The sequence below is a fragment of the Culicoides brevitarsis genome, chromosome 3, assembly GCF_036172545.1.
Source record: "Culicoides brevitarsis isolate CSIRO-B50_1 chromosome 3, AGI_CSIRO_Cbre_v1, whole genome shotgun sequence".
Classification (NCBI taxonomy): Eukaryota; Metazoa; Arthropoda; class Insecta; order Diptera; family Ceratopogonidae; genus Culicoides; species Culicoides brevitarsis.
Genome location: NC_087087.1, coordinates 17,117,774 through 17,145,682, shown reverse-complemented (window position 1 = coordinate 17,145,682; position 27,909 = coordinate 17,117,774). Strand labels below are relative to the sequence as shown.

At 28.9% G+C, this 27,909-nt stretch overlaps 3 protein-coding genes across 3 annotated transcripts in view; 2 read left to right on the top strand and 1 right to left on the bottom strand.

The window, feature by feature from the left end:
- LOC134836177 (3'-5' exonuclease) overlaps positions 1-668 on the top strand; it is a 2,002-nt gene extending 1,334 nt beyond the window's left edge. The window contains exon 6 of the mRNA XM_063851439.1: positions 450-668. Coding sequence (XP_063707509.1) covers positions 450-668 — 219 coding nt within the window. The remainder of the gene's footprint in view (positions 1-449) is intronic.
- Positions 584-1,488, top strand: LOC134836179 (putative lipoyltransferase 2, mitochondrial). Its single transcript, XM_063851440.1, has one exon. The coding sequence runs from the start codon at positions 714-716 to the stop codon at positions 1,398-1,400; it is 687 nt and encodes a 228-aa protein (XP_063707510.1). The 5' UTR covers positions 584-713; the 3' UTR covers positions 1,401-1,488.
- On the bottom strand, positions 1,485-27,909 carry LOC134835256 (ectopic P granules protein 5 homolog). The gene is made up of 9 exons (XM_063850127.1): positions 27,889-27,909; positions 26,858-27,651; positions 24,756-25,685; positions 22,638-23,037; positions 18,509-18,640; positions 14,198-16,996; positions 12,804-13,230; positions 3,013-4,591; positions 1,485-1,782 (listed from the first exon to the last, which is right to left on the bottom strand). Exons 1-9 carry the CDS (start codon positions 27,907-27,909, stop codon positions 1,485-1,487), a joined length of 7,380 nt encoding a protein of 2,459 aa, XP_063706197.1.

Sequence of the window (27,909 nt, the reverse complement as noted above, 5' to 3'; positions counted from 1 at the left end):
GTTAAAAAATTTTTTCTGAGGATTTTTTAAAAAAGTTTTGAATTTTAGAAGACATAAAAAATTTTAAGAAATTTGTTTTAAATAAAAGTGGATTAAAAATTTATTCAAAATAATAAAATTTTTTTTAAAAAAATATCGAAAAATTACAAAATTATTATAAATCTTTAAAAATTTCCTCAAAAATTTTTTGTGTTTAAAAATTGTAAAAGATTTTTGAAATTTGCAAAAAACAAATCCTAATTTTTAAAGTATTCGGTATTTTCTAAGAATTTCTACAAAAAAAAATTGTTAAAATAAAATCGAAAAAATTTTTCATTCTTGATTTTTTGCCATTTCGCGCCCCAAACAAGATTTAAAATTTGTTTTCATTTGTCATATGGCGCCATATGTTTATTTTGACATTCCGTCTTATCAATCAGCTGTTTCATTCACATTTCTCTCTCTCGTAGGCATCACAACTCGTCTTTCAAAAAATACGATATTTGGAAGAAAAACACAAAACCGAGGAAGAAATCAAGGTCCTGCTGCTGGAATTAGAAAAAGACTTTGAACGAGAGGATCGCGAAAAAAGAAATGACCTTGACGAGCTGTTAGTCGAATACGAAAGAATCCAAATGATTCTCAACAAAAGTCCACCACCGACACCATCGACGCAAGAAAATCTGTAATAATCTCAAAAAAATTACAAAAAATCTAGAAATTAAGAAAAAAAAATGAAACGCTTAGTTCGAGTTTTACGAACAGGCCTCCTGCCTTACACGAAATCTCTCGTTTTGCAAAAAACCTTGTCGCAACACGTTCTCAACGGGACTTTCAGCAACATTCTCGTCATCACGGAACATCCTCCGGTTTACACGATCGGCATTCGGACCAAACAATACACGATTCAGGACGAAGAACGCCTAAAACGTCTCGGCGCCGAATTTCACAAAACGAATCGCGGCGGTCTCATTACGTTCCATGGGCCCGGTCAACTAGTCGCCTATCCAATTGTCAATTTGAAGAATTTCCAGCCGAGCATGAAGTGGTTTGTGTGTCACGTGGAGAAAACTGTCATCGATTTGTGCAAAAAATACGGCATCGAAGCTCGAACCACCGCGGACACCGGCGTTTGGGTCGAAGACCGGAAAATTTGTGCAATTGGCGTTCATGGAAGTCGTTACGTAACAACGCATGGTCTCGCATTAAATTGCTGCACGGATCTCAACTGGTTCGAACACATTGTGCCGTGTGGCATTCCGGGAAAAGGCGTGACTTCGTTGTCGGAAGAACTAAAAGAAAAAATTACCATCGACGCTGCCTTGCCAAAATTTTTACAAAGTTTTTCGGACATTTTTGGAGCTGATATTGACGATTTTAACGCTGAAGAGACCAAAAATTTATTAAATTCTATCTCATGACGAGGATTTTTTTTTTATTTAAAGACAAATTCAAAGCTAAGCTTTAACCGTAGTAATAAAATTATTTTTTTGTAGTAAAAAAATTCAATTCCAAGCATTTTCGACTGTTTCCAAAAAGTGGTCTTTGTAAAAAAGACGAATAATTGCCGCACTTCCCATTTGTTGTTCGTCCTCTTTGGCTTCTTGACCGCGTTCGAGTTGTTTGATGACTTCCAATGTGGCTTCACGTTGCTGCGAGTATTTTTTCGAGCTGATTTGGAGTTTGAGGTCGTCGATTGCTGATCGATATTCGGTACGAATTTTGGGGGCATCGGGATATGTGGCTTCATCAACGTAGAATGAGAAGATGAGACAAGCGAGACATCGGGATAGAATTCGTTTGCTGGAAAAAAAATTTATGTATTTAATTAATTTTTTAAGTTAAAAAATGAAAAAAATCAAAATAAAAAAAAATAAATTAGGCCGCTCCAAATTTTTTTTGAACTTTTTGTCCCATGCCCCATTTTTAAAAATGGGGCAAAAAAAAAAAAAAAAAATCAAAAAATTATAAAAAAAAAAAAAATTATAAATAAAAAATTAAAAAAAAAATAATTTATTATTTTTAATTTTTTAGTTGAATTTCTAAAATCAAATTTTTTAAGTTAAAAAAAAATAGGAAAAAGTATTTCAAAAAAAAAAATAAAAAAATAAAATAAAAATAAAAAAAAAAAAAAAATTAATTAAAAAAAAATTAAATTAAAAAAATAAAAATTAATTAAAAAAAAAATAAATAAAAATTAAAAAAAATTATTTAGTTAATTTTTTAAGTTAAAAAAATGAAAAAAACTCAAAAATAAAATAATAAAATTTAAAAATTAAATAAAAAAAAAATTTAAAAAATTAAATAAAAATTAAAAAAAAAAAAAAAATTAAATAAAAATTAAAAAAATTAAATTTGTTTAAAAATTTTATTTTTTCGGCCCTTTTAATTTATTTTGAACTTTCTCATGACTAAAAAGTAAAAAATATATATTTTTTCATAATTTTTCAATAAATTTTCAAAAGTTTTTCAAAATATTTACAAAAATTATCGTATTAAAATTTTTAATTTAGCAGGTTTTGGCAAAGATCTCTAAAAAAAATATCACAAACGTATATTTTTCCTAAAATACTATTGAACGAATATTTGACGGATATTTTTAAAAACAGCTCTCCAAGTATTTTTAAAATTTTTAATTTTTGAAATCAAATAAAATTTTTAAATATTTTATTTTTTTATTCTTGAATTTTACTAAGATCGGCCTGATTTTTTTTCTCTAAATTTTTTTAACAAATTTTTTTAATTTTTTAATTTAATTAAATATCAGCATATTTTAGGTTTTTTTATTTTAAAAATTAAAATAATTTTTTTGAAAAAAAAATGAATCAAAAAAATATTCCATTTAATTTTAATTTTAAAATAAATTTTAAGTGGTATTGAAAACCAAAAATTTAAATTTTGTTCGGATTTTTTTTTAAATTTTCGTCATAAATTTTTTTAAAAAAATCCAATTTTAAAGATTTTTTTTTTATTCAATTTTTTTTTATTTTAAAAAATTAATTTTATTTTTTTTTTTTTTAGTAAAATACTTACGAATTACTGACAGAATCCCGTTTCAGTCCAATCGCTCCCAACAATCCATCACCCCACCGTTCCGTTTGCGTGACATCATTCAACAAAAATCTCGCCAAACTCAGCATAAAAGTAGCTGCTCCATCGAGACTTTTCATCCCAACATCGATAAAAAGTCCAATATTCAAAAACCACTGACCTTCCGTGGCTTCCGTCGCCTTAAATTTATCAAAATGAACAAAAACACTTTGCAGAAACATAATCCGGTCGCCATTTGAGTCACAAATCCGCAATCTTTCGAGCAAAAAGAGATGCAAACACAGCAACAAGTCATTTTGGATGAGCAAAGGCACGTCAACTGCGGTAAAATTGACCATTCGCGTGACGACACTTTTCCACGTCGTGAGTTTGAGGACGTCACTCGAGTCGGTTTGTTTGAGATAATTGAAAATTGTCTGTTCAATGAGGAGACAAACGTTAAAACTGAACGTTTTGAAGGTATTGAGGACACACAAGAGACTCAAGAGGGAAATATCTTGCGGACAGGCACTCAACATCCATCGGATGACAGCATTGACCGACAATCGAGCTGTTGATTCGCTCTGCGTTTGCAGGGATCCCAGAATTTCCATGAAAAGTGTCGTGATATTTGCTTCCCGGTCGATTTCTGGCTCATTTTTGGCGGAATTCTCGATTAAAGTCAACAAATCCGCGATTATTGCGTTGAAAGCTTTCGTTCCTTCGACTCCAGAGAGCAACTGGTGGTATTTGGTGCCACAACCGCGTAACAATCGAGTCATCATTCGCACATACAGCAGTTTTTTCGCGTTAATTACCGCTTTGGACGTCGTTGGGATCGATTCTCCAGCAAAACCAGCGACAACGATGAGCAGATGAAGCAACGGAATGTCAACTCCTTTGATTTTTCCGGGAATTTTCAGGATCATCAGCGGATCCGATGACAAAATTAACCAATCGAAAATCGGTTCCAACTCCTGAGGGGTCACCACGTGCCACGGAAACTGCAAACTTTCGTTCAGCAACCGAATCATCTCGGGATTTTCGCTTAAAGTCGGTTCCAGGCTGATTTTCACGAAAATTGTTAGAATAGCTGCCATACTTTTGTCACTGTCGCTGCAATTTCGCATCCACGAGGTCCAATCGACACGAATAAAAATTCCACCGATAAACGCGTGACAATCGGGAAGGAATTGCTGCAAAATTCGATGAATCAAGTCGATGTGATGCAATTTCGGGTGGAAAAGTTGCCATGGAAGAGTCAATAATTGGACATGAAGTGGCTCAAAAATGTACTTTTGCATGCCGGCATTCACGAAACCGACTTCGTATTGATGCAGAACGTGCGATAAAATAATTTGACTTTGCGGAATGGACTCGATAGTGAATTTAATGACATCCACGTAAAGAGAAAGGAACATTTTTGCGTCTTCGACGTATTTTTGACTCCAAGGGAGCATCACTTTGTTGTCACTGAGCTGCTGAATCCACGTCGCAGCAGCATTTGGCATGTCGTTTAAGTAGTACGGGATGATCCATGGCGTGAAAAGTTGGCATAAAGTCGTCCAGAGCATGTTGATCACTGAAAAAATGTATTAAAAATTAATAAAATTTTAAGTAGGCAAATTTTTAAAAAAAATTAAAAAACTAAATATTTTAAAATATTGAAAAATTTTAATATATGTGTCGAAAATGTTTTACAAGATTTTAAAAATTTAAAAAAAAAAAAAAAATATAAAAAAAAATTATTTTTAAGAAAAGAAAAATAAATTATTTATGAACTTAAAATTCAAATAAAAAAAATTCTTTAGTCTTAAAAAAGATTTTTAAATATTTAAAAAAAAAATAATTTTAAATCAAAAAAGTTTTAAAAAAATTTAATAGTTTTTAAAAATAACTAATAAATAATAAATAATAAAATAACTTTTTAGAAAAAATGAAAAGTTTAAAAAATTAATTTAGTTTAAAAAACTTGAAAAATTAAATAAAATTAAAAAATTAATTAAAAAATTAATTTTATAGAAGGCCAAATTTATGTCAAGCTTTTTAACCCAAAAACTTTTTTTCAAAATGGAGGGAGGCAAAATAAAGTTGATTTTAAAGTATCTACATTAACATTTGATAATTGAAAATTGATATCAGAGTATTATAAGTAACGTCCGAAGTTTTCAAAATAAAGTCGACCAACTCAGCGCTAAACTCCAATTTTTTGAAGTCGACTCTATCAAAACTCATGGAAATCATCTTCAGAATGACTTTTTATTCAGTTTCAAGCTTAAAATTACTCAAAAATTGACTTGCAAAATTTATCATGATTTTAATTCAGCATGAGGAAGAATCGTGAAAAATTTTATTTGTTCGAAAATTAAGAAAATATGAATGGAAATCATCTTCAGAATGACTTTTTATTCAGTTTCAAGCTTAAAATTACTCAAAAATTGACTTGCAAAATTTATCACGATTTTAATTCAGCATGAGGAAGAATCGTGAAAAATTTTATTTGTTCGAAAATTAAGAAAATATGAATGGAAATCATCTTCAGAATGACTTTTTATTCAGTTTCAAGCTTAAAATTACTCAAAAATTGACTTGCAAAATTTATCACGATTTTAATTCAGCATGAGGAAGAATCGTGAAAAATTTTATTTGTTCGAAAATTAAGAAAATATGAATGGAAATCATCTTCAGAATGACTTTTTATTCAGTTTCAAGCTTAAAATTACTCAAAAATTGACTTGCAAAATTTATCACGATTTTAATTCAGCATGAGGAAGAATCGTGAAAAATTTTATTTGTTCGAAAATTAAGAAAATATGAATGGAAATCATCTTCAGAATGACTTTTTATTCAGTTTCAAGCTTAAAATTACTCAAAAATTGACTTGCAAAATTTATCACGATTTTAATTCAGCATGAGGAAGAATCGTGAAAAATTTTATTTGTTCGAAAATTAAGAAAATATGAATGGAAATCATCTTCAGAATGACTTTTTATTCAGTTTCAAGCTTAAAATTACTCAAAAATTGACTTGCAAAATTTATCACGATTTTAATTCAGCATGAGGAAGAATCGTGAAAAATTTTATTTTTTCGAAAATTAAGAAAATATGAATGGAAATCATCTTCAGAATGACTTTTTATTCAGTTTCAAGCTTAAAATTACTCAAAAATTGACTTGCAAAATTTATCACGATTTTAATTCAGCATGAGGAAGAATCGTGAAAAATTTTATTTGTTCGAAAATTAAGAAAATATGAATGGAAATCATCTTCAGAATGACTTTTTATTCAGTTTCAAGCTTAAAATTACTCAAAAATTGACTTGCAAAATTTATCACGATTTTAATTCAGCATGAGGAAGAATCGTGAAAAATTTTATTTGTTCGAAAATTAAGAAAATATGAATGGAAATCATCTTCAGAATGACTTTTTATTCAGTTTCAAGCTTAAAATTACTCAAAAATTGACTTGCAAAATTTATCACGATTTTAATTCAGCAGGCAGGAATCGTGAAAAATTTTATTTGACTTCAAAATTTATCACGATTTTAAAGCATGAGAATCGTGAAAAATTTTATTTGTTCGAAAATTAAGAAAATATGAATGGAAATCATCTTCAGAATGACTTTTTATTCAGTTTCAAGCTTAAAAACTTTGAGGAAGAATCGTGAAAAATTTTATTTGTTCGAAAATTGAGAAAATATGAATGGAAATCATCTTCAGAATGACTTTTTATTCAGTTTTAAGCTTGAAATCGATCAAAAATTGACTTGCAAAATTTATCACGATTTTAATTCAGCATGAGGAAAAACCGTGAAAAATTTTATTTGTTCGAAAATTGAGAAAATATGAATGGAAATCATCTTCAGAATGACTTTTTATTCAGTTTTAAGCTTGAAATTGCTCGAGAAAATATGAATGGAAAAACTTTTTATTCAGTTTCAAGCTTAAAATTGCTAAAAAATTGACTTGCAAAATTTATCACGATTTTAATTCAGCATGAGGAAGAATCGTGAAAAATTTTATTTGTTCGAAAATTAAGAAAATATGAATGGAAATCATCTTCAGAATGACTTTTTATTCAGTTTCAAGCTTAAAATTACTCAAAAATTGACTTGCAAAATTTATCACGATTTTAAGTCAACATGAGGAAGAATCGTGAAAAATTTTATATGTTCGAAAATTGAGAAAATATGAATGGAAATCATCTTCAGAATGACTTTTTATTCAGTTTCAAGCTTAAAATTACTCAAAAATTGACTTGCAAAATTTATCACGATTTTAATTCAGCATGAGGAAGAATCGTGAAAAATTTTATTTGTTCGAAAATTAAGAAAATATGAATGGAAATCATCTTCAGAATGACTTTTTATTCAGTTTCAAGCTTAAAATTACTCAAAAATTGACTTGCAAAATTTATCACGATTTTAATTCAGCATGAGGAAGAATCGTGAAAAATTTTATTTGTTCGAAAATTAAGAAAATATGAATGGAAATCATCTTCAGAATGACTTTTTATTCAGTTTCAAGCTTAAAATTACTCAAAAATTGACTTGCAAAATTTATCACGATTTTAAGTAAGCATGAGTAAGAATCTTGAAAAATGTTATTTGTTGGAAAATTAAGAAAATATGAATGGAAATCATCTTCAGAATGACTTTTTATTCAGTTTCAAGCTTAAAATTTCAGCTCGTGAAAAATTTTGACTTGCAAAATTTATCACGATTTTAATTCAGCATGAGGAAGAATCGTGAAAAATTTTATTTGTTCGAAAATTGAGAAAATATGAATGGAAATCATCTTCAGAATGACTTTTTATTCAGTTTCAAGCTTAAAATTTCTCAAAAATTAACTTGCAAAATTTATCACGATTTTAATTCAGCATGAGGAAGAATCGTGAAAAATTTTATTTGTTCGAAAATTAAGAAAATATGAATGGAAATCATCTTCAGAAAAAGTTTCAAGCTTAAAATTACTCGAAAATTAACTTGCAAAATTTATCACGATTTTAATTCAGCATGAGGAAGAATCGTGAAAAATTTTATTTGTTCGAAAATTAAGAAAATATGAATGGAAATCATCTTCAGAATGACTTTTTATTCAGTTTCAAGCTTAAAATTACTCAAAAATTGACTTGCAAAATTTATCACGATTTTAATTCAGCATGAGGAAGAATCGTGAAAAATTTTATTTGTTCGAAAATCACGATTTTAATTCAGTGAAAAAATTTCATCTTCAGAATGACTTTTTATTCAGTTTCAAGCTTAAAATTACTCAAAAATTGACTTGCAAAATTTATCACGATTTTAATTCAGCATGAGGAAGAATCGTGAAAAATTTTATTTGTTCGAAAATTAAGAAAATATGAATGGAAATCATCTTCAGAATGACTTTTTATTCAGTTTCAAGCTTAAAATTACTCAAAAATTGACTTGCAAAATTTATCATGATTTTAATTCAGCATGAGGAAGAATCGTGAAAAATTTTATTTGTTCGAAAATTAAGAAAATATGAATGGAAATCATCTTCAGAATGAATTCAGTTTCAAGCTTAAAATTACTAAGAAAAAATTGGAAACTTGCAAAATTTATCACGATTTTAAGTCAGAAAGATGAAGAATCGTGAAAAAATTTTATATGAATGGAAATCATCTTCAGAATGACTTTTTATTCAGTTTCAAGCTTAAAATTGCTCAAAAAAATTTATCACGATTTTAATTCAGCATGAGGAAGAATCGTGAAAAATTTTATTTGTTCGAAAATTAAGAAAATATGAATGGAAATCATCTTCAGAATGACTTTTTATTCAGTTTCAAGCTTAAAATTGCTCAAAAATTGACTTGCAAAATTTATCACGATTTTAATTCAGCATGAGGAAGAATCGTGAAAAATTTTATTTGTTCGAAAATTAAGAAAATATGAATGGAAATCATCTTCAGAATGACTTTTTATTCAGTTTCAAGCTTAAAATTACTCAAAAATTGACTTGCAAAATTTATCACGATTTTAATTCAGCATGAGGAAGAATCGTGAAAAATTTTATTTGTTCGAAAATTAAGAAAATATGAATGGAAATCATCTTCAGAATGACTTTTTATTCAGTTTCAAGCTTAAAATTGCTCAAAAATTGACTTGCAAAATTTATCACGATTTTAATTCAGCATGAGGAAGAATCGTGAAAAATTTTATTTGACTTGCAAAATTTATCACGATTTTAATTCAGCATGAGGAAGAATCGTGAAAAATTTTATTTGACTTGCAAAATTTATCACGATTTTAATTCAGCATGAGGAAGAATCGTGAAAAATTTTATTTGTTCGAAAATTAAGAAAATATGAATGGAAATCATCTTCAGAATGACTTTTTATTCAGTTTCAAGCTTAAAATTGCTCGAAAATTAACTTGCAAAATTTATCACGATTTTAATTCAGCATGAGGAAGAATCGTGAAAAATTTTATTTTTTCGAAAATTAAGAAAATATGAATGGAAATCATCTTCAGAATGACTTTTTATTCAGTTTCAAGCTTGAAATTGCTCGAAAATTGACTTGCAAAATTTATCACGATTTTAATTCAGCATGAGGAAGAATCGTGAAAAATTTTATTTGTTCGAAAATTAAGAAAATATGAATGGAAATCATCTTCAGAATGACTTTTTATTCAGTTTCAAGCTTAAAATTACTCAAAAATTGACTTGCAAAATTTATCACGATTTTAATTCAGCATGAGGAAGAATCGTGAAAAATTTTATTTGTTCGAAAATTAAGAAAATATGAATGGAAATCATCTTCAGAATGACTTTTTATTCAGTTTCAAGCTTAAAATTACTCGAAAATTAACTTGCAAAATTTATCACGATTTTAATTCAGCATGAGGAAGACTTTTGAAAAATTGAATGGAAGTTTCGAAAATTCAGAAGCTTAAAAACTCAAAAATTAACTTGCAAATCACGACATGAGGAAGAATCGTGAAAAAATTCGAAAATTAAGAAAATATGAATGGAAATCATCTTCAGAATGACTTTTTATTCAGTTTCAAGCTTAAAATTCGATTTTTCAAGCTTAAAAATTGACTTGCAAAATTTATCACGATTTTAATTCAGCATGAGGAAGAATCGTGAAAAATTTTATTTTTTCGAAAATTAAGAAAATATGAATGGAAATCATCTTCAGAATGACTTTTTATTCAGTTTCAAGCTTAAAATTACTCGAAAATTAACTTGCAAAATTTATCACGATTTTAATTCAGCATGAGGAAGAATCGTGAAAAATTTTATTTGACTTGCAAAATTTATCACGATTTTAATTCAGCATGAGGAAGAATCGTGAAAAATTTTATTTTTTCGAAAATTAAGAAAATATGAATGGAAATCATCTTCAGAATGACTTTTTATTGTTTCAAGCTTAAAATTGCTCAACTTGCAAAATTTAAAATGAGGAAGAATCGTGAAAAAATTTTTCGACTTGCAAAATTTATCACGATTTTAAGTCAGCATGAGGAAGAATCGTGAAAAATTTTATTTGTTCGAAAATTAAGAAAATATGAATGGAAATCATCTTCAGAATGACTTTTTATTCAGTTTCAAGCTTAAAATTACTCAAAAATTGACTTGCAAAATTTATCACGATTTTAATTCAGCATGAGGAAGAATCGTGAAAAATTTTATTTGTTCGAAAATTAAGAAAATATGAATGGAAATCATCTTCAGAATGACTTTTTATTCAGTTTCAAGCTTAAAATTGCTCGAAAATTGACTTGCAAAATTTATCACGATTTTAATTCAGCATGAGGAAGAATCGTGAAAAATTTTATTTGACTTGCAAAATTTATCACGATTTTAATTCAGCATGAGGAAGAATCGTGAAAAATTTTATTTGTTCGAAAATTAAGAAAATATGAATGGAAATCATCTTCAGAATGACTTTTTATTCAGTTTCAAGCTTAAAATTGCTCAAAAATTGAATTTTTACAAAAAACTCGATTTTATGTCAGCATGAGGAAGAATCTTGAAAAATTTTATTTGACTTGCAAAATTTATCACGATTTTAATTCAGCATGAGGAAGAATCGTGAAAAATTTCTCACGATTTTAATTCAGCATGAGGAAGAATTTGTAAAGTCGCCACACAACTTCGAAAAAGAAAAGAAAATATGAATGGAAATCATCTTCAGAATGACTTTTTATTCAGTTTCAAGCTTAAAATTACTCAAAAATTGACTTGCAAAATTTATCACGATTTTAATTCAGCATGAGGAAGAATCGTGAAAAATTTTATTTGTTCGAAAATTAAGAAAATATGAATGGAAATCATCTTCAGAATGACTTTTTATTCAGTTTCAAGCTTAAAATTGCTCAAAAATTGACTTGCAAAATTTATCACGATTTTAATTCAGCATGAGGAAGAATCGTGAAAAATTTTATTTGTTCGAAAATTAAGAAAATATGAATGGAAATCATCTTCAGAATGACTTTTTCAAAAATTCACGATTTTAAGCTTAAAATTTTGAAAAAATTTGACTTGCAAAATTTATCACGATTTAATTCAGCATGAGGAAGAATCGTGAAAAATTTTATTTGTTCGAAAATTGAGAAAATATGAATGGAAATCATCTTCAGAATGACTTTTTATTCAGTTTCAAGCTTAACATTGCTCAAAAATTGACTTACAATTACAATTACAAGAATCGTGAAAAATTTTATTTGACTTGCAAAATTTATCACGATTTTAATTCAGCATGAGGAAGAATCGTGAAAAATTTTATTTGTTCAAAAATTGAGAAAAAATGAAAGTAAATCATCTTCAGAATGACTTTTTATTAAGCTTAAAATTTCGACTTAATCACGAATTCAGCATGAGGAAGAATCGTGAAAAATTTTATTTGACTTGCAAAATTTATCACGATTTTAATTCAGCATGAGGAAGAATCGTGAAAAATTTTATTTGTTCGAAAATTAAGAAAATATGAATGGAAATCATCTTCAGAATGACTTTTTATTCAGTTTCAAGCTTAAAATTGCTCGAAAATTAACTTGCAAAATTTATCACGATTTTAATTCAGCATGAGGAAGAATCGTGAAAAATTTTATTTGTTCGAAAATTAAGAAAATATGAATGGAAATCATCTTCAGAATGACTTTTTATTCAGTTTCAAGCTTAAAATTGCTCGAAAATTAACTTGCAAAATTTATCACGATTTTAATTCAGCATGAGGAAGAATCGTGAAAAATTTTATTTGTTCGAAAATTAAGAAAATATGAATGGAAATCATCTTCAGAATGACTTTTTATTCAGTTTCAAGCTTAAAATTGCTCAAAAATTGACTTGGTACAAAAAACTTGATTTTATGTCAGCATGAGGAAGAATCGTAAAAAATTTTAAAAATTTGGAGTTCGATAGAGCAGACTCAACTCTACTCTAATAATTATTAGAGTCGACTCGGAGCAAAATATGAAAACTCCGGACGTTAATTATAAGTTAAAAATTAAAAAAAAAAAATTCACAGAAATAACTGTCAAAAAATTTTAAAAAATTATTTTTTTGAAAAAAAAAATTAAGGAAGAAAAAAAAACATACGATTTTCAATACAAAAATTTTCGGAAATTTCTTAAAAACATAAAAAAAAGACCAAAAATTTCAATTTTTGTCAGTTTTGATGAATTTTCCAACTTTTTTTTATTTTGTCCAATTGAATTTTCGATTTTTTAAATGAGGCATGGGACAAAAAGTTCAAAAAAAAAATTTGGAGCGGCTTAAAATGTTAAAAAATTTAAAAAAAAATAAAATTCACAAAAAACTTACAATGCTCAATCATCATCGATGGAAAAGTCTTCACACAAGATTGGACATAAGCAAAACTAATCGTTCCAATGAGCGACTTCAACGTCCTACAATAACTCGAGTGCTTTGGATACAATCCATGAAGTCCGTGTCGCAACCTTTGCTGATGAAAATGATTCGAAACGTTCGCCGCTAAGGCATTGATTGTCTCATACGACAGCAAATTTTGAGTCATGGCAAATTTAATCATCACTGGTTTCGTGTCACAGCTCGGATCGGAAGGAAAGGCGCCACAATCAGCTTTTTGGTATAACGAGGTGAGGAGATCGTACAAGACATCGGGATTGAAACTGTGTTCCGAAAGCTCGATGAGGACTTGTTCGATGGTCTCGATGCAATGAGCGGGGAAGTTGTATTCAAAGATGTGAACTAATTGTCTTCTGAGGATCTAAAATTAAAAAAAAAATATGTATTAAAAATTAGTTTAAACCGCTCCAAATGAAACTCAATAGTTTTGTCCAAAATAAAAAAAAATTGAAATATGTACTTTTTTTTATACGAAATACCAAATTTCAAACAATTTTTGACGTTAACCAATATTTTTGTTGTTGTAAGTATTTATATTGATATTTGTTTATTTAAAACTCATTTAAGAACATTTTAGTTAAAATTAAAAAAATAAATATTATAAAAAAAAACTTTCAAAATTATTTAGAAAAAAAAAAATCAGCAAATTTTATGAAAAATATTTTTAGTGAAGAAAACCCATGCTAAAATACAATTTTTAATACAAATTTTTTAAAAATTAAAAATATTAATTTTTTTTTTCAAAATTTTTTAAAATTTTATGAAATAATACCAAAAAACAGTAATATTTGATGAAATTTTTTTGAAAAGACATTTTTGATGAACTTTTTTCGAAAAATGTGAAAATTTAGCTTAAACATTTTTTTTGTCAAATTTTCTAAAATTTTGAAAAAAAATTAAAAAAATTTTCTAAATTATTAATTTTTTTAAGAAATTTTACAAAAAAATTAAAATCTAATTTTTTTTTACTTAAAAAAATTCCGAAAAATAATTTTTCTAAAATTCCTCAGAATTCATAGAAAAATTGTATTTTTAAAATTTTAAACAAACTTCGTTAAAATAGAAATTTTAAGAATTTTGTTTTTTTAATTGAAAATTTTTAATTTTTTTTAAAATAAAATCTTCAAAAATCCTTAAATTATATAAAATTTTAAAAAGTAAAAAAAAATTAAATAATGTCAAAAATCTGAATTGAAAAATTCAAAAAAAAAATTGACTGATTTTCTGAATTTTTTGTTAATTTTTATCAAAATTTGGTCAAATCATTTTAAAATTATGACAAAACTAATTTTTTAAAACATTTTTTTTAGCAAAAATCATCTACTCACCCCTTGAATGAGCGCCAAATGCGATTGATTCCAGCACTCCAACCCCCGCAAATTCAGTTTGAGCAACGTCCCAACATCCGTTCCATTCGGCTTATACTTTTGCAACCACGTGGCGACATCAAATTTTGAAAATAGCACAAAAATCGTATGTTCATTGCACTTTTTAAAATGCGACTCGATCATAAGGCGATACATTTCAATGAAAAACGGTGCTGGCGAAAGCGTTGGCGAGAAAAGTTCCGCAATCAAATTGATCAAATCTGGTCGTGACAAAGCCGTTTCAAGCAATTTGAACCCTTCGACGTTGTGATTGTCCTGAATAAAGACTCCGAGCTTCGCCGCACAATGATTGCAAACGTCTTCACTGATGGGACAGGCGAGAATATGCTCCTTCATGTATCCGATCATGGCGTAAAAGAGTTTTATTCCGTTTGCACGAACTTGTTCCAATTGTTTGAGGTCTTTTCCAGTCAAATTTCCATTTTTTAACGCACAATAATTGTTCGCAAAGTAATCCGTGGCATCAAAAATTTGCGTGATAGCTTCCACGACTTTAACTCCGGGCACAGCTTGTTCCTGTTTGAGGATATTTTCGTATTGACGTCGATTATTTTCGATTTTTTCAAAGATTTTTGCGTCCATTTTGGATTCTTGGTACTGCAAGGCGATCGTGGCGTGTCCGGAGCAGGAACCACCGCAGCTGACACGTTTTTTAATCGTTTGTGGGACATTATTGTACAGCGAAGCCACGAAATTCAGGTAAATCTGGTCAAATTGCTTGTGTTCGTTAATTGTATCACAAAATTTCTTCGCATGTTCGTTGATGTCCTTGAAATTTTTTTGGAAAAAACTCGCCGCATTGCTTCCCAGGTACGATTTTGGCAACGACGGATTATTTTTGATGTCAAATAAAGCCGGAGGATCCAAGGGTTTGTCATAAGACTCCAACCTTTCAGCAATTTGCATCTTTGGATTCACCGTAGATGACGAATTTGACCCGCCACTCGGACTTTTTTTCATCCCCCGCTCGTTCCGCTGAATTATTTTCGCCCATTCACCTGCGTCGTCAATTTGATGCTTCCTCACTGCCCGAGAATCCACAAATTCCGTCCAATGAGCACGATTTCCTTGAAAAATCGCACGTAATTTGTTCATTTCCGGGATTGAACTTGGAATTGTCGCTGCCGTAAATTTATTTAGCTGCGTTTCTTCAAGCCACAAAAGGTAAGCTTTGAAAATTTTCACACATCCGTTATGGAAATGGGCATTTTCCTGCTCGCCCACCGACAATTCTTTGTGATAATCCGAGGCGTCTTGCAATTTTTTCTTAATTTTCTTCATCAAAGCCGTATTTACAGCGTAAAATCGATCCGCAACGCCAAAAACCTCGTAAAATCGTTGATCATCGGCAGCAATGGGGATTCTTGCGAGATATAACGCAAAAAATTGCTGACACAACACCGGAAATAGCAAATGAGTGATCGGAGATGCCACAATTAAATTCGCCAATTTAAAAATCACCAATTGCGAGACCGGGAATTGATGAGATCCGGTTAAATTCAAGACTTTTTTCAGGATTTGATCGAGATTTGGGCCTTTTGAGGTGCCATTTGCGTAAATTTGTCTCAAAAACTCCGCCCAAATGCCTTTTTGGCATTCGATAAGTTCAAATTCCAGCTCCAAAGTCATCAGGGAGAACCAAATTGTGGCGGGATTGGGTTGAGATAAGCCGTTAAACGGTCCGGAACTGCCTCCGCTGATGAAACTGAACAAACCGGAGCTCTGTGGTTCCTTAATTGACTCGATTTCCTTGAAATATGGCACGAAACGGGACTTTAACAGGCACCAGGCGTCGGGAAATTGATAAGCTATCTGCGAAATTAGGTCGATAATGTGCACGCAGTTCGGATTTGAGACCCAATTTGAGTTGTAAGTGAGACAATCGATCCAAATGTTGATCAAAATTGTCGGGGAAGGTAATCCGTAACTTGCGTAATTGATGATTTGATGCTGAATCATGTTCCCGAGAAGGAGTAAAACCGGTTTTTGGGCTTGAATTATCACAAAATCCTTCGTGTACTTTTGGTACGTGCGATCATTGAGCAATTGCGTCAAAATTGTCTGAAATTTATCACAGCTACTGAGACTTTCGGGACATTCGAGGAACAGCGGGACAATTAATTCCAAGCAGCGGATCACAATTGTGTGACGACTGTCGTTCAACAGTAATTTTACGTGTTCCAAGCCTTTGTGACAAATTTGCGGCACCGAATGTCCGATCAGCGAAACGAGTAACGAGATGAAAACCGCAAGGGGACGCGACTCGCTGACACCCTGACACAAAATCGCCGTGTTATCTAGCTCGGGGATGCGTTGCAGGAACATCGAGGGATCTCGCAGGAAATTTCGGATCACTTCCGTGCCTTGGTCCATGCAGTGCAAGCGCAGGCGGGATGTCATGTTCCAACACCAGTTTGCGAATTGCGTGCGGGACGTTTGATTTTTCACCAAATTCGTGATGGAAATTTCGCTCAAGCCGATTGTCTCGGGCACGTGTTTCGTGGCGACTTCGCAAATGAGGCATGCCGTGCGGAGATGGATGTCGTAAGGGAGAAATAAGGTGCCGTCTGTGGTGAAATTCCAGTTTAGGCGGTTTAGGATGATGCGGGTGGTTTGACTTTCGATGCTTTCGAAGGAGAAGTTTAAGAGCCAGGCGGCAATGACTTCGAGATCGGGCATCGTTGGTTGCCATAAATCGAGGGGAAGGGCTTTCATTAAGTACGGATTGAATGTGGAGACCTGGAATGAGAAAAATATTTGAAAAAATTATTTTTATTATTTTTTAAATTCCTAAATTAATTTTAATTCTAATTTTAATTCTAAATTATGTTTTTGTGCCCTGCCCCATATTAAAAGCCGAAAATCCAATGGGGCAAAATAATAAAGAAAACTTAAAAATTTCATCAAAATTGTCCGTTTTTTGGTCTTTTTCAATATTATGTCAAGGAATTTTTAAAATTTTTAAAAATATTTTCAATTTTCAAAAATTTTTAAAAATATTTTTAATTTTTAAAATTTTTTAAAAATATTTTCAAAAAAAAAATTTTTTTCAAAAATGAAATTTTTTTTTCTGAATTTTTAACTAGAAATATTCTGAGATCAATTTTAAATTATTAAATCTTAATGTAAATACCTAAAAAATTGCCCTTTTTTGGTATTATTCTTGATTTTAAAAAATTTTTAAAATTTGGAAATTTTTATCAAGTTTTCAAAATTTTTTTTTGAAAAACGAAATTTCAAAAAATTAATTTTGGGACAAAAACATCGAAAAAAATTTGGAGCGGCCTTATTTCAGTTTTAATCAAAAAATTGTTTTTCAAATTCTTCAAGAGATTTTTAAAATTTTTTAAGACCGCTCCAAATTTATTTCGAATTTTTTGTCCCAAAAACTTTTTTTCAAAATGGGGGGGGGGGCATCAAAAAAAAAATTGAAATACTTTTTCATACAAAATGACAAATATTCAATAAATTTTTGACCGATGATCAATATTTTCGTTGTTTTTAAAGTATTTTCATTGATAATTTCCTATTTCAGAGCAATTCAACTAAAATTTGAAAAATAATTTTTCACAAAAAAAAATTTGAAAAATTTTTTTGAAAAAATAGTTGGATTGATTTTTGAAAAAATATTTTTTCCAATTTAAAGTTTTAACAATTTTCATTTTAAAATGCAAAAAGCTAAAAAAATTAAAATTAATTTGAAAATTTTTCAATTTTTCATCGAAAATATGACGGTAATTGCATTGATTTGAAAATTTTTAACCTTTTTTTTTATTTTGCCCCATTGGATTTTCGACTTTTGAAATGGTTTTTGGGACATAAAATTTTTTAAATTTTTTTTATTTCTAATTTAATTTATTTTTTTGTTGATTTTTGGGCAAAATTTTCAAAATATTTGGAATTTTTTTAAAGAAAAAACGTTTGTTCCAATTTAAAGTTTTACACAATTTTGAGTTTTTAAAATGAAAAAAAAATAATAAATTGAAAAAATAAATTTTTCTACATTTTTTTTTCAATATTTTTAGAAATTAAAATTTTTTAGATTTTTTTATTTTCAATTTTATTAAGGTGTTGAAATATTTTGATGTTTCAAGATTTCTTTTTTTATTTTAATTTTAATTTATTTTTTTTTCAAAATTTTCAGAAAGATTATGATTAAATTTTGGTTTTTTTTTAATTCTCAAATAAAAACTATTTTTTCATGAAAATTCAAAATAAAAAATTTAATTGATGCCAAAAAAAAATACTCACTTCAGAAATATCCGTTTTAAGTCGTTGCACAATAACCGAGATAATTGCGGGAAATTTGGTCGCAATCGCTGCTATCAAGTCCTTCACCGACTTGTAACTCAATTCTCGTGATGTTTCATTGACAAATCCAATCTAAAAAGAAAAACAAAAAAAAATCAAAGTCACCTTAGAAAATCGTGTCTTTCGCAAAATTTTGAGTCAAAAACATGGAAAACGATTCGCTCAGCATAAAAATCCCAAAATCCATTTCGCTGATCGCGATAACGCTGTTTCTCGAGCGTTTCTGTTATTATGGAATCAAAACGGGGCTCGTGATGTTTTTGTTGTGGGAAATGGACTACACGGAATCTGACGCGATAATTTGGTGTCATGCCTTTGTCATCATTTACAACGTCAGCAATGGACTTGTTTTTGCTTTTTTGCAGTATTGCATTTCGAGTTTCGCGTAAGAAATGATTTTTTTTTTCAAAAGTTCTTAAAAATAATTTTTTTAGAAAATAGTTTTCATCAAAATTTCTTTATTAAAATATGAAGTTTTGAATATTTCTTTAAAATTTCATTAAAAAAATATTTTTTTAAATTTCTTAGAAATAGTGGATTAATTTTAATTTATTTTTTAATTTTTTTTTTTTTTGTATTTTTTATTAAATTTTTTTGAATTTTTTGATTTTTTTTTAATTTTTGAATTGAATTTATTCGAAATTTCTTTTTAAAAATATTTTTTTCAAACTTTTTTAATAAAAATATTTTTTTAAAAATTTGATTGAAAAAATAATTTTATGAATAATATTCGTTAGAAATTTTCTTAAAAAACATTTTTTTAATTTTAATTTTTTTTTTTTCATTTTTTTCGAATTTTTTTCAAAAAAAAATTGCCTGTTTTTTTTTAAATTAAAAATTTTTTTTTTTCATTTCTTCAGAAAAATTAATTTTTACAAATATTTTGTTTTAAGATTAAAAAACATTTTTTAATTTCTTTGACAAAAAATAAAGTTATTCAAAAATTTTGTATTGATTTTTTTTTTAATTTCTTGAAAAAAAATTTTTTTTTTTTTCAAATTTTTTTCCTAATTTTTTCTAATATTTTTTCGAAATTTCTTTAAAAAAAAAAGATTAAAAATTATTTTTTTTTAGTATCACTTGGATCGGAATCGCTTGCGAAGTGGGCGGCCTTGGTTACATGCTCTTCCCGCACGAAACCTCAGACGCTGAAGACAACAACAAAAAAATGTTGGATGACTTTCCGATGCGAACGCACTTCATGGGTCTCTGTCTCGTCTTTGTCGGCGCCGGATTAGCGCGTCCTGCCTTGATGAGTCTCTCCGTGGAACATTTAAAGACCGAAAATAAGTCCCGTTTGCTGGACTGGCAGAACATTTCCGGCGTTGTTGCTGGTTTAGTGGCGACAATTTCGTCTCCTTACCTCCGGGACAAAAAAGTCGCTTACAAAGACGAGTGGATTCACGTAAATTCCATAATTTTTGCCGTTTTGATCTCAATTGCAGCCATTTGTCACGTCATTGGAAGCATAAATTTTTACCAAGCACTCAAACGACAAGAACTCGATTCAAGCGAACTCAAGGCTTCGATCCGATCTTTCAAGCAAATTTTCCGCCGAAAGGACAGTGAAATCGAAAATAAGTTCATTTTGTTGTTTTTCGTGCCTCTGATCGTCATTTGGTCCTGTCTCGAGCAAAATTTCACGTTTTTCGTGTTGCAAGCGTACAAATCGAATCTCACGTTGTACGACGATGTCCGAATTGAACCGGTCCATGTGATGGCGCTTCATCCATTTTTCCTCCTGTTGCTGATTCCGTTCAACAAACATGTCTTGGATAACCTTTTGGAGGACACGGCCTTTGAAAAACCCCTGAAAAAAGTCGTTCTTGGATGTTTTTTCGCGATTGCTGCCTTTGTTTGTGCTTTTTACTACGAAAAAGCGCTAAACAACTCAATTTCCCTTCCAAAAGGACAAGAAGCGCACTTTCGGATGTTCAATGCGATGGAATGCGATTACTTGGTGGCTGTTGAGGGTCACGAATTTTTCTATTTGAAGCACATGGAGATGCATGCCGATACGAGTAGAGTGCTGAAAGACGACTATATCATCGTTTATCGCACGATAAAGCTCGGAACGGAAGGAATTGAAGGAAATTCTAGTGGTTGTCCGTCGAAAAAAAAATATATTGAGCTAAGGCGAGGCAAGGCGATGGGTTATGTGATTAAATTAAATGATTCGAAAGTTGAATTGGATGCATTTGAAGACGATGTGGCACGATCGAAGGATTTGAGGCCCAAAATTCGGTGAGTTTTGACCCTTTTTTGTAAAAGAATTTGAATTTGGATAAAAAAAAATTCAGAAAGGAAGTGAAATTTTATAGTTTTTTACATTAATTCCTCTTATTTTTTGTTAAAAACTAAAAAATATACGAAAATTTACTTTAAAAATGACAAAAATTGATAAAAATTTTCTTTAAATTTCGATTTTTTTTTTCAGTTTTTGGCTAAATTTGATAAAAAAAAATTAAAAAAATTATTTAATAAAAAATTTTCCAACAAAACTTGAAAATTTCTTTTACAATATTATTTTAAATTTAAAAATACTAAAAAAAATTAAAATTTTTACATTTCTTGTCATATTTTTTTACAATTCTCCATAAAAATTAAAACAAATAATTTTTCTCGTTATATTTTTTCAGGTTTTTTTTTTTGTAAAATTAGTTTTTTTTATAAATGAATGCTCCATAACTTGAAAAAAATTAAAATTTCAATGTCATCAAAATTAAAAAAAAAATTAAAAATTTCAAAAACAATTTAGGTGGTAAATTTGACATTTTTCATGAAAAAATTTCAAATTTTTCCAAAAATTTTTTTTTAAAATGTGAAAAAAAAAAGTTTTTCTTTACAAAAATCAAAAAAAATCAAGCGGCCTAAATTTGATAAAAAAAATATTTTAAAATTTTTTTGCGTTGATTTCATAAATTTGATAAAAATTTTTTAAAATTCAAATGTACGGTTCAAAAATTATTAACGTTCATAAAAAGTTGAAATTCATTAACGATAAAAAACGGTAGGTACTAAATACCACCCTACAAGATTCATTGAAAAAAAATTTTGAAAAAAATTTTTTTAAAAAATTTAATTTTTAAAATGTCTTGAAATATTTTCAAAAAATAAAAAATAGTAATTTAATTATTTTTGATTAATTCTCCCAAATTCAAAATTATTAAAAAAAAAATAATTTAATTCTAAATCACAAAAGTAAAAACTGAAAAAAAATTTAATAATTTTGAATAATTTTTAAATTTTGTAAAAGAAAATTTTAGTCGTTCTAAAATAAAATAAACTTAATTAATTAATTAAAAAAATATAAAATTTATCTCGAAAATTAAAAAAAAAAAAATTTTTTTTGATTTAATTTGAATTTTCTTTCATTAGTTTTTCGATTAAATCATTCCGAAAAATCCTCAAATTTCACTTAATTTTTTTTTCATTCACATTTTTAATACTTTTCCCCCCGATTTTACAGCATCTTGAGTACCACAAATGACGAAAAAAATATTTCAATCATCAACGAACGAGGAGAACTTATTCACAATTCTTCCAGTTTCATCATCGATCAGTTCAAAATCCCTCCTGGCAAGATTCTCGTCACCGTGGACAACATTTCCGTCACTCTTTCCGAGATCGAAGTCCTTTCTGGTGAAGTTTACGCCTTCATGATTGTCGAAAACGAGGAACAACACGATTTCCAAAGTGTCGTCGTCACTCCGGCACCCAGTGTTGCCATCTGGAAAATAATTCCGCAATTTTTCCTGCTTTCCTTTGCCAAAACCATCATCGCCAGCAACTACCAAGCCTGGCTTTATCAGAAAATTCCGACACAATTGGCACCGTTAGTCGCTCCTTTTTACTTCATCACCGTCATTTCCGGCAACGGCTTGATAATTGCCCTGCAACAAGTCACTTTTCTCGACAGCGAATGGCATTTTGGGATGTTTGCGATTTTAATGGGAGCGGATGTGTTGGTTTTGATTGCATTAATGATGAAATTTTTGAAGTCTCAGTCACAAGTAGCGATTTTGGATCAAACGCGAGTAATTGTTTTGTAAAAAAATCAAAAACTTACCTCGTAGAGACCCAGCGTAACGGTTTGTATAAAGTCCCAGTCGTACATTTCGCGACTGCAAGCCATCGACGAGAACACTTGTAGTAAGTAATAAAGGTCTTCGGACTGCATTTCCACAATGTTGTTGACGAATTTTTTGATTAATTGCGGATCGGAGCATTTTTCCACGAAATTTGTCGTGAAATCGTGGATTATTTGGTAGTTGAAGCCCGTTTGGAAGGCGTAGTACAGTTTGTAAAGCGTATTTTTAGAGAGAAAGGTGAACGGTAAGCCCGATAAATATTGCCACGTGCCGATTCGTTGCGAGTTGTAGATGTAAAAGCAGGCTCGTAACACCAAATAATTGTATTCCAGTTGAATTCGGGTTCTCAGAGAGGCTTCAGTCTCATTTTTTGATAATCTGGAAAAAGAGGAAGTCAGGTTTTTATTCTATTTACGTTAATTTTAATGAAATCCAATAGTTTTGTTTAGTTTTTGTGTTGTGACAAATTGTGACAAAAAAAGAAAATATTAAAATAACAGGTATTTTTTAGGAAATTTTGCTTATTAAAATGTTTAAATAATTTTTTTAAATAATTTTTCTATGTAAATAAATTATTAAAAAGAAAAAAATTATTTTTTCCGATTTTTCAAAATTTTTTTTTTTTTTTTATCAGGCCGCTTTAAATATTTTTCGAACTTTTTGTACAAAAAAATATTTTTTTCAAAATGGGGCAAAAAAAAAATTTCTATAAAGGACGATTTTTTTTACAAAAAAAAATTTTTTTTTTTGTAGTTCATCAATTTCTTAATTTTTTTTTTAGTTTATTTGAAAATGATAAAAAGTTAAATAAATATTTACATAAAAAAAATCATTAAAATAACTGTCAAAAATTCTTGAAACTGAATTTTTTGAAAATTTTTTTTTAGAAGAGAATTCATGAAAAAATACAATTTTTAATACAAAAATTCTTGAATATTAAATTTTTTTAACAAATTTTTGAAAACTTCTTGAAAAAAATATTAAAAATGACCAAAAAACGGTAAATTTTGATGAAATTTTCAAAATTTTTTTTTTTTCCAATTTTTCATGCCCAAATATTTTTCGAACTTTGAAACAAAAATAAAAAATTTTAAAATGGGGTATTTTCATAAAAAATTTAAAATTTTTAAAATATTTTTGAAAATAAAAGTTGAAATATTTTTTCATACAAAATGACAAAATTTAAACAATTTTTTGTAGTTCATCAATTTATTGATTTTTTTAAGTTTATTTGAAATTGATAAAAAGTTAAACAAAATTTTATATAAAATAAAATCATTAAAATAACTGTCAAAAAAATATTTTGAAAAAAATTTTTTACCAAGATTTTCAAGAAAAAATACAATTTTCAATTAATAAAAAATAAACGAAAAAAAAAATAATTAAAAAAAAAATTTGAAAATTTCTTGATTTTGTCGAACTAAATATGAAAAATAATAAAAATTTTTTTTAATTTTAAAAGTTTTGGAAAATTTTCGACATTTTTTTGTACTTTTTTGAAAAAATGATAAAAATGGCACATTTTCATTAATTTAAATAAATAATATTAATAAATCAATTATTTTTTTTTAAATAAAAATCTGAAAAGCATTGTTTTATCAAATTTTTAATTAAAAAAAAATATTTATCGTTCGATTTTTCTTGAATATTTCAAAATTTAAATGAACAAAGAAACAAAAATAAAAAAAAAATATTTAAAAAATTTTAAGTTTTTGTACCAAATTTTCAAGACAAATAATTTTACATTAAAAAAATAATAAAAAATTAATTAATTAAATTAAATTATTTTTTTTTAAAATAAATTTTAGATTTTTTATATTTTTTTTTTGCTTATTTTTTTAAATTCAAATGAAGAAAAAGGTAAGAAAATTATAATATCTCAATTTTTTTTATAAAAAATCTCTTTTAAATTTTTTCCATAAATGTGTTTTTTTGATGAATATTTTTGACTTTTAAGTTTTATTTTAGCGATTTTGGTGTTTTTTAATGAATTCAACAATCCATTTTATTTAACTTGAACGTATTTTTTTCAAAATTTTTGGGGCAAAACTATTGGATTTAATTTTTTTAAGAGTCAAAAAAATAGAGCTACTCACAAGAAAATTTCATGCATTTCACTGACATATTGCACCACATGTTTGATAATTCGCGCCAACCGTTTGCAAAACTGTCGATATCTTTCGTTTTCATACGTTTTCAGTCCTTGTCCCAGCATTTCAATGAGCTTAATGGCAAACGCGATCGATTTCAACAAATGATGCCCACTCACACTGCTAAAATTAATGTAATACCCATCGTCTTTCGGAATTGCACACGTGACACAACTAAAGAGCTTCTCCAGCGGAATTTGATTCAAAATTGCCACCATGTCATTTTCTCGCGGTCCTTCATTCACATTCGAACCCGCATCTTCGCCATCCGAGTCAACGAGCACCCACAAATTCTCCTGAACCGGATCAATTAATTCCTTTTTGATTTTTCCGAGGAACTCTTGACGCCGTTTGACGGGTTTCAGCAGTGCCATGAGCACGGTGAGGGCATGATGAACGGCGGGTGTCTCGTAGGGCGAGTTCGAATACGGATCTAGATGCTGAAGCGGCACTTGAATGCAGCAAGCAGCCCACGTGCCAATTTCCACGGGACATCGCAAGACGTGAAAAAGCAAGAAAAGGTGATCTTGCCACGTTGCGAAACGCAATTGGACTGCCACGAGACGCAAAATCCACGATTTGACGTCGGAAATCACCACGGAATCCATATTTGGCTTACGGAGGAAGGAGAAAAGGATCGACAAGGAGAGTCGGAGGTCTTGTAAGTTGACGGAAGGATGCTCGGTGAGTACGACATCGGGATTTTGCGTGGCAGAAGGAACAGATTCCAGTAAATCTCGGATGCGGCTTTCGATTTGGAGCTTGCAAACGGCTGAGGTGTAGAGGTTTTTGTTGTAAACGTAGCCACTGATCTCGAGAACGGATTTTAAGTCGTTTTTCAGTTGATCCACAACTGAAGTGTTGAGTGTGGAGTACCTAAAAGACAAAAAATTATTAAAAATTTGAGTTTAGGTGAGAAGAAAAAAAAAATTTCTTTTTGAGAGAAATGTAAGTTTTCAAATACTTTTCAGGTGAAGGCCTTTCCAATTTTTTTCGATATTTTTGTCCCAAAAGATTTTGTTGAAAATGGGGGGAGGGCAAAATAAAAAAAAAAGTTTTAATACTTTTTTATCGTTAATAAAAATTTGAGTATTTTTATGGTATTTTCATTAAGATTTTAAAATTGATTTCAAAGCAATTCAACTAAAAAATTGAATAAAAAAAATTCACAAAAAAAATCTTTAAAAAAAATTTGAAAACATAAGTTTTTGATTTTCGAAAAATAAATTTTAAAGAAGAAAATTCTCATAAAAATATCATTTTTAATACAAAAGTAAAAAAAAAATATTTTTTTTTTAAATTTCTTAAAAAATTATAAAAGTATACCAAAAAACCGGTCATTTTATGAAATTTTATGAAATGTTTAACTTTTTTTTTTAATTTTGCTCCATTGCATTTTTGGCTTTTAAAATGGGGATTTTTATGAAAATTTTTTTAGACAAATTCTTAACCATTTATAAAATATTTTGTTTAATATCAAAGTTGAACTAAAGTCAGATGAACGAAATAAAAAAAAATTGTAAGAAAAACTGTTAAAAAAATTTTTTTAAAGATGTTTTTGGAAAAAAGTCAATGTTATTTTTTTTTTTGAAATTCTTATTTTTTTTTATTTAGACGAATAAATTTATTTTTTTCATTTTTTTTTCGTGGTTTTTGATTTTTTTAATTTTTTTGAATAGAAAAAACAAGATTTTGATTAAAATTAGGCAACAAACAAACTAAACTTGCTTTAGTATGACAGGTCACGTGACCAAAATATTTTTTTTTTTCAAAAATTTCTATTTTGGAAAATTTACGCTTTGTGTTTCCCCAATTTTTAGTTAAAATTTAAAAATAATTTCAGTATATTTTTTTATACAATTTTCATAAAAATTGATTTATTTTTTTTTTAAATCAAAAAATACCAAAATTTTTCAAAAATTGTCCTCTTTGGTTAATTATTTTAATTTTTTTCTGATTTTTTTTTAATTTTTTTTTTCTTTTCGATAAAATCAAAAATCAAAATTATGAAAAATGGTGAAATAATTAATTTTAAAAACAATACTTACTCATAAGCCTGAGAAACTTTGCACAATTTCCTATCACTACAATAACCTTCACCTCTTGCCGTGCCCTTTTGAAAAGTCCAACAGTTGCTAAAATGTTTCTGACACCCATTTTTGAGCTCATTCACGTCAATCGCATTCACCTTGAGACTCTGACGACTTTTTTGGTACTTCACCAGCAACTCATACAACGGATGACTCGAGTAATTATATTCCTCATTGAGTTCCTTATTCACAAATTCATCCTCGAACGCAAGCACAGCCGGCAAATACGGATTTTCGTACAATTCATTCAACTCGTGGACCGTCAACGGTTTCATCGCAGAAATATCGATAAATGTCGCATTAAGTAACTCCGCTTGAACTCCCATCAAATTCGGATGTTGAATTTTTGGCTCTTCCCTTACCGTAGAAATCGGGACACAAATCGGATTTTCGTCGAAAACTTCTGGCGCCGACGGAATTTGATTTTCCTGCAAAAGTTCTTCGTTTTTTGGAACGATTTCGTGCACTGGCAACTCTTCCGTCATGATATTGATGAATCCGAGACTGTTTTCTTCGATGAAAAGGTCAGAAGAGGGATTTTCAGCTGCGGTATTTGCTTCGACGACAGGAGACTCTTGGATCGTTTCATGTTGAGGCACGGCAACCTCAAAGGGATCATTTTTCTCTTCCAATGGCGTCGAAGTGCTGTGTTTTAACATCAATTCGGAGAAATCCAAGTCAATTTCATCATCCACTGGCGCTGGCTCTTCCACTGATTCTTCCTCTGCATCTTCGGATTTGGCCTTTTTCTTCTGAAAAAAATAAAATGATAAAAATTTCTTTGTATTAGTTGGAGGTCTTTGTGTTTTTCGACGCAATAACAACTTGTAACTTTGATATTTTTCATGAAAAATGTAGTTTCAAAGGTTTTTGTGGCGAGATTTGATTTTATTCACATGTTAGAGTCTCATAAGTATCAATTTTTATGTAAATCAAAGTAATTAAAAGTGGAAATATTGTCAAAATTGGAAAAATCTGCGAGAACTCACCTTTTGTTTTTGTTTTTCCAT

Bases quoted from the DNA above. Each gene is read 5' to 3' on its own strand.
- LOC134836179 (XM_063851440.1), top strand. From the start codon at position 714: ATGAAACGCTTAGTTCGAGTTTTACGAACAGGCCTCCTGCCTTACACG.
- LOC134835256 (XM_063850127.1), bottom strand. From the start codon at position 27,909: ATGGAAAAACAAAAACAAAAG. The intron at 27,652-27,888 runs GTGAGTTCTCGC...TATTTTTTTCAG, and splicing joins TGGAAAAACAAAAACAAAAG to AAGAAAAAGGCCAAATCCGA. The intron at 13,231-14,197 runs GTGAGTAGATGA...TTTTAATTTTAG, and splicing joins ATTTGGCGCTCATTCAAGGG to ATCCTCAGAAGACAATTAGT.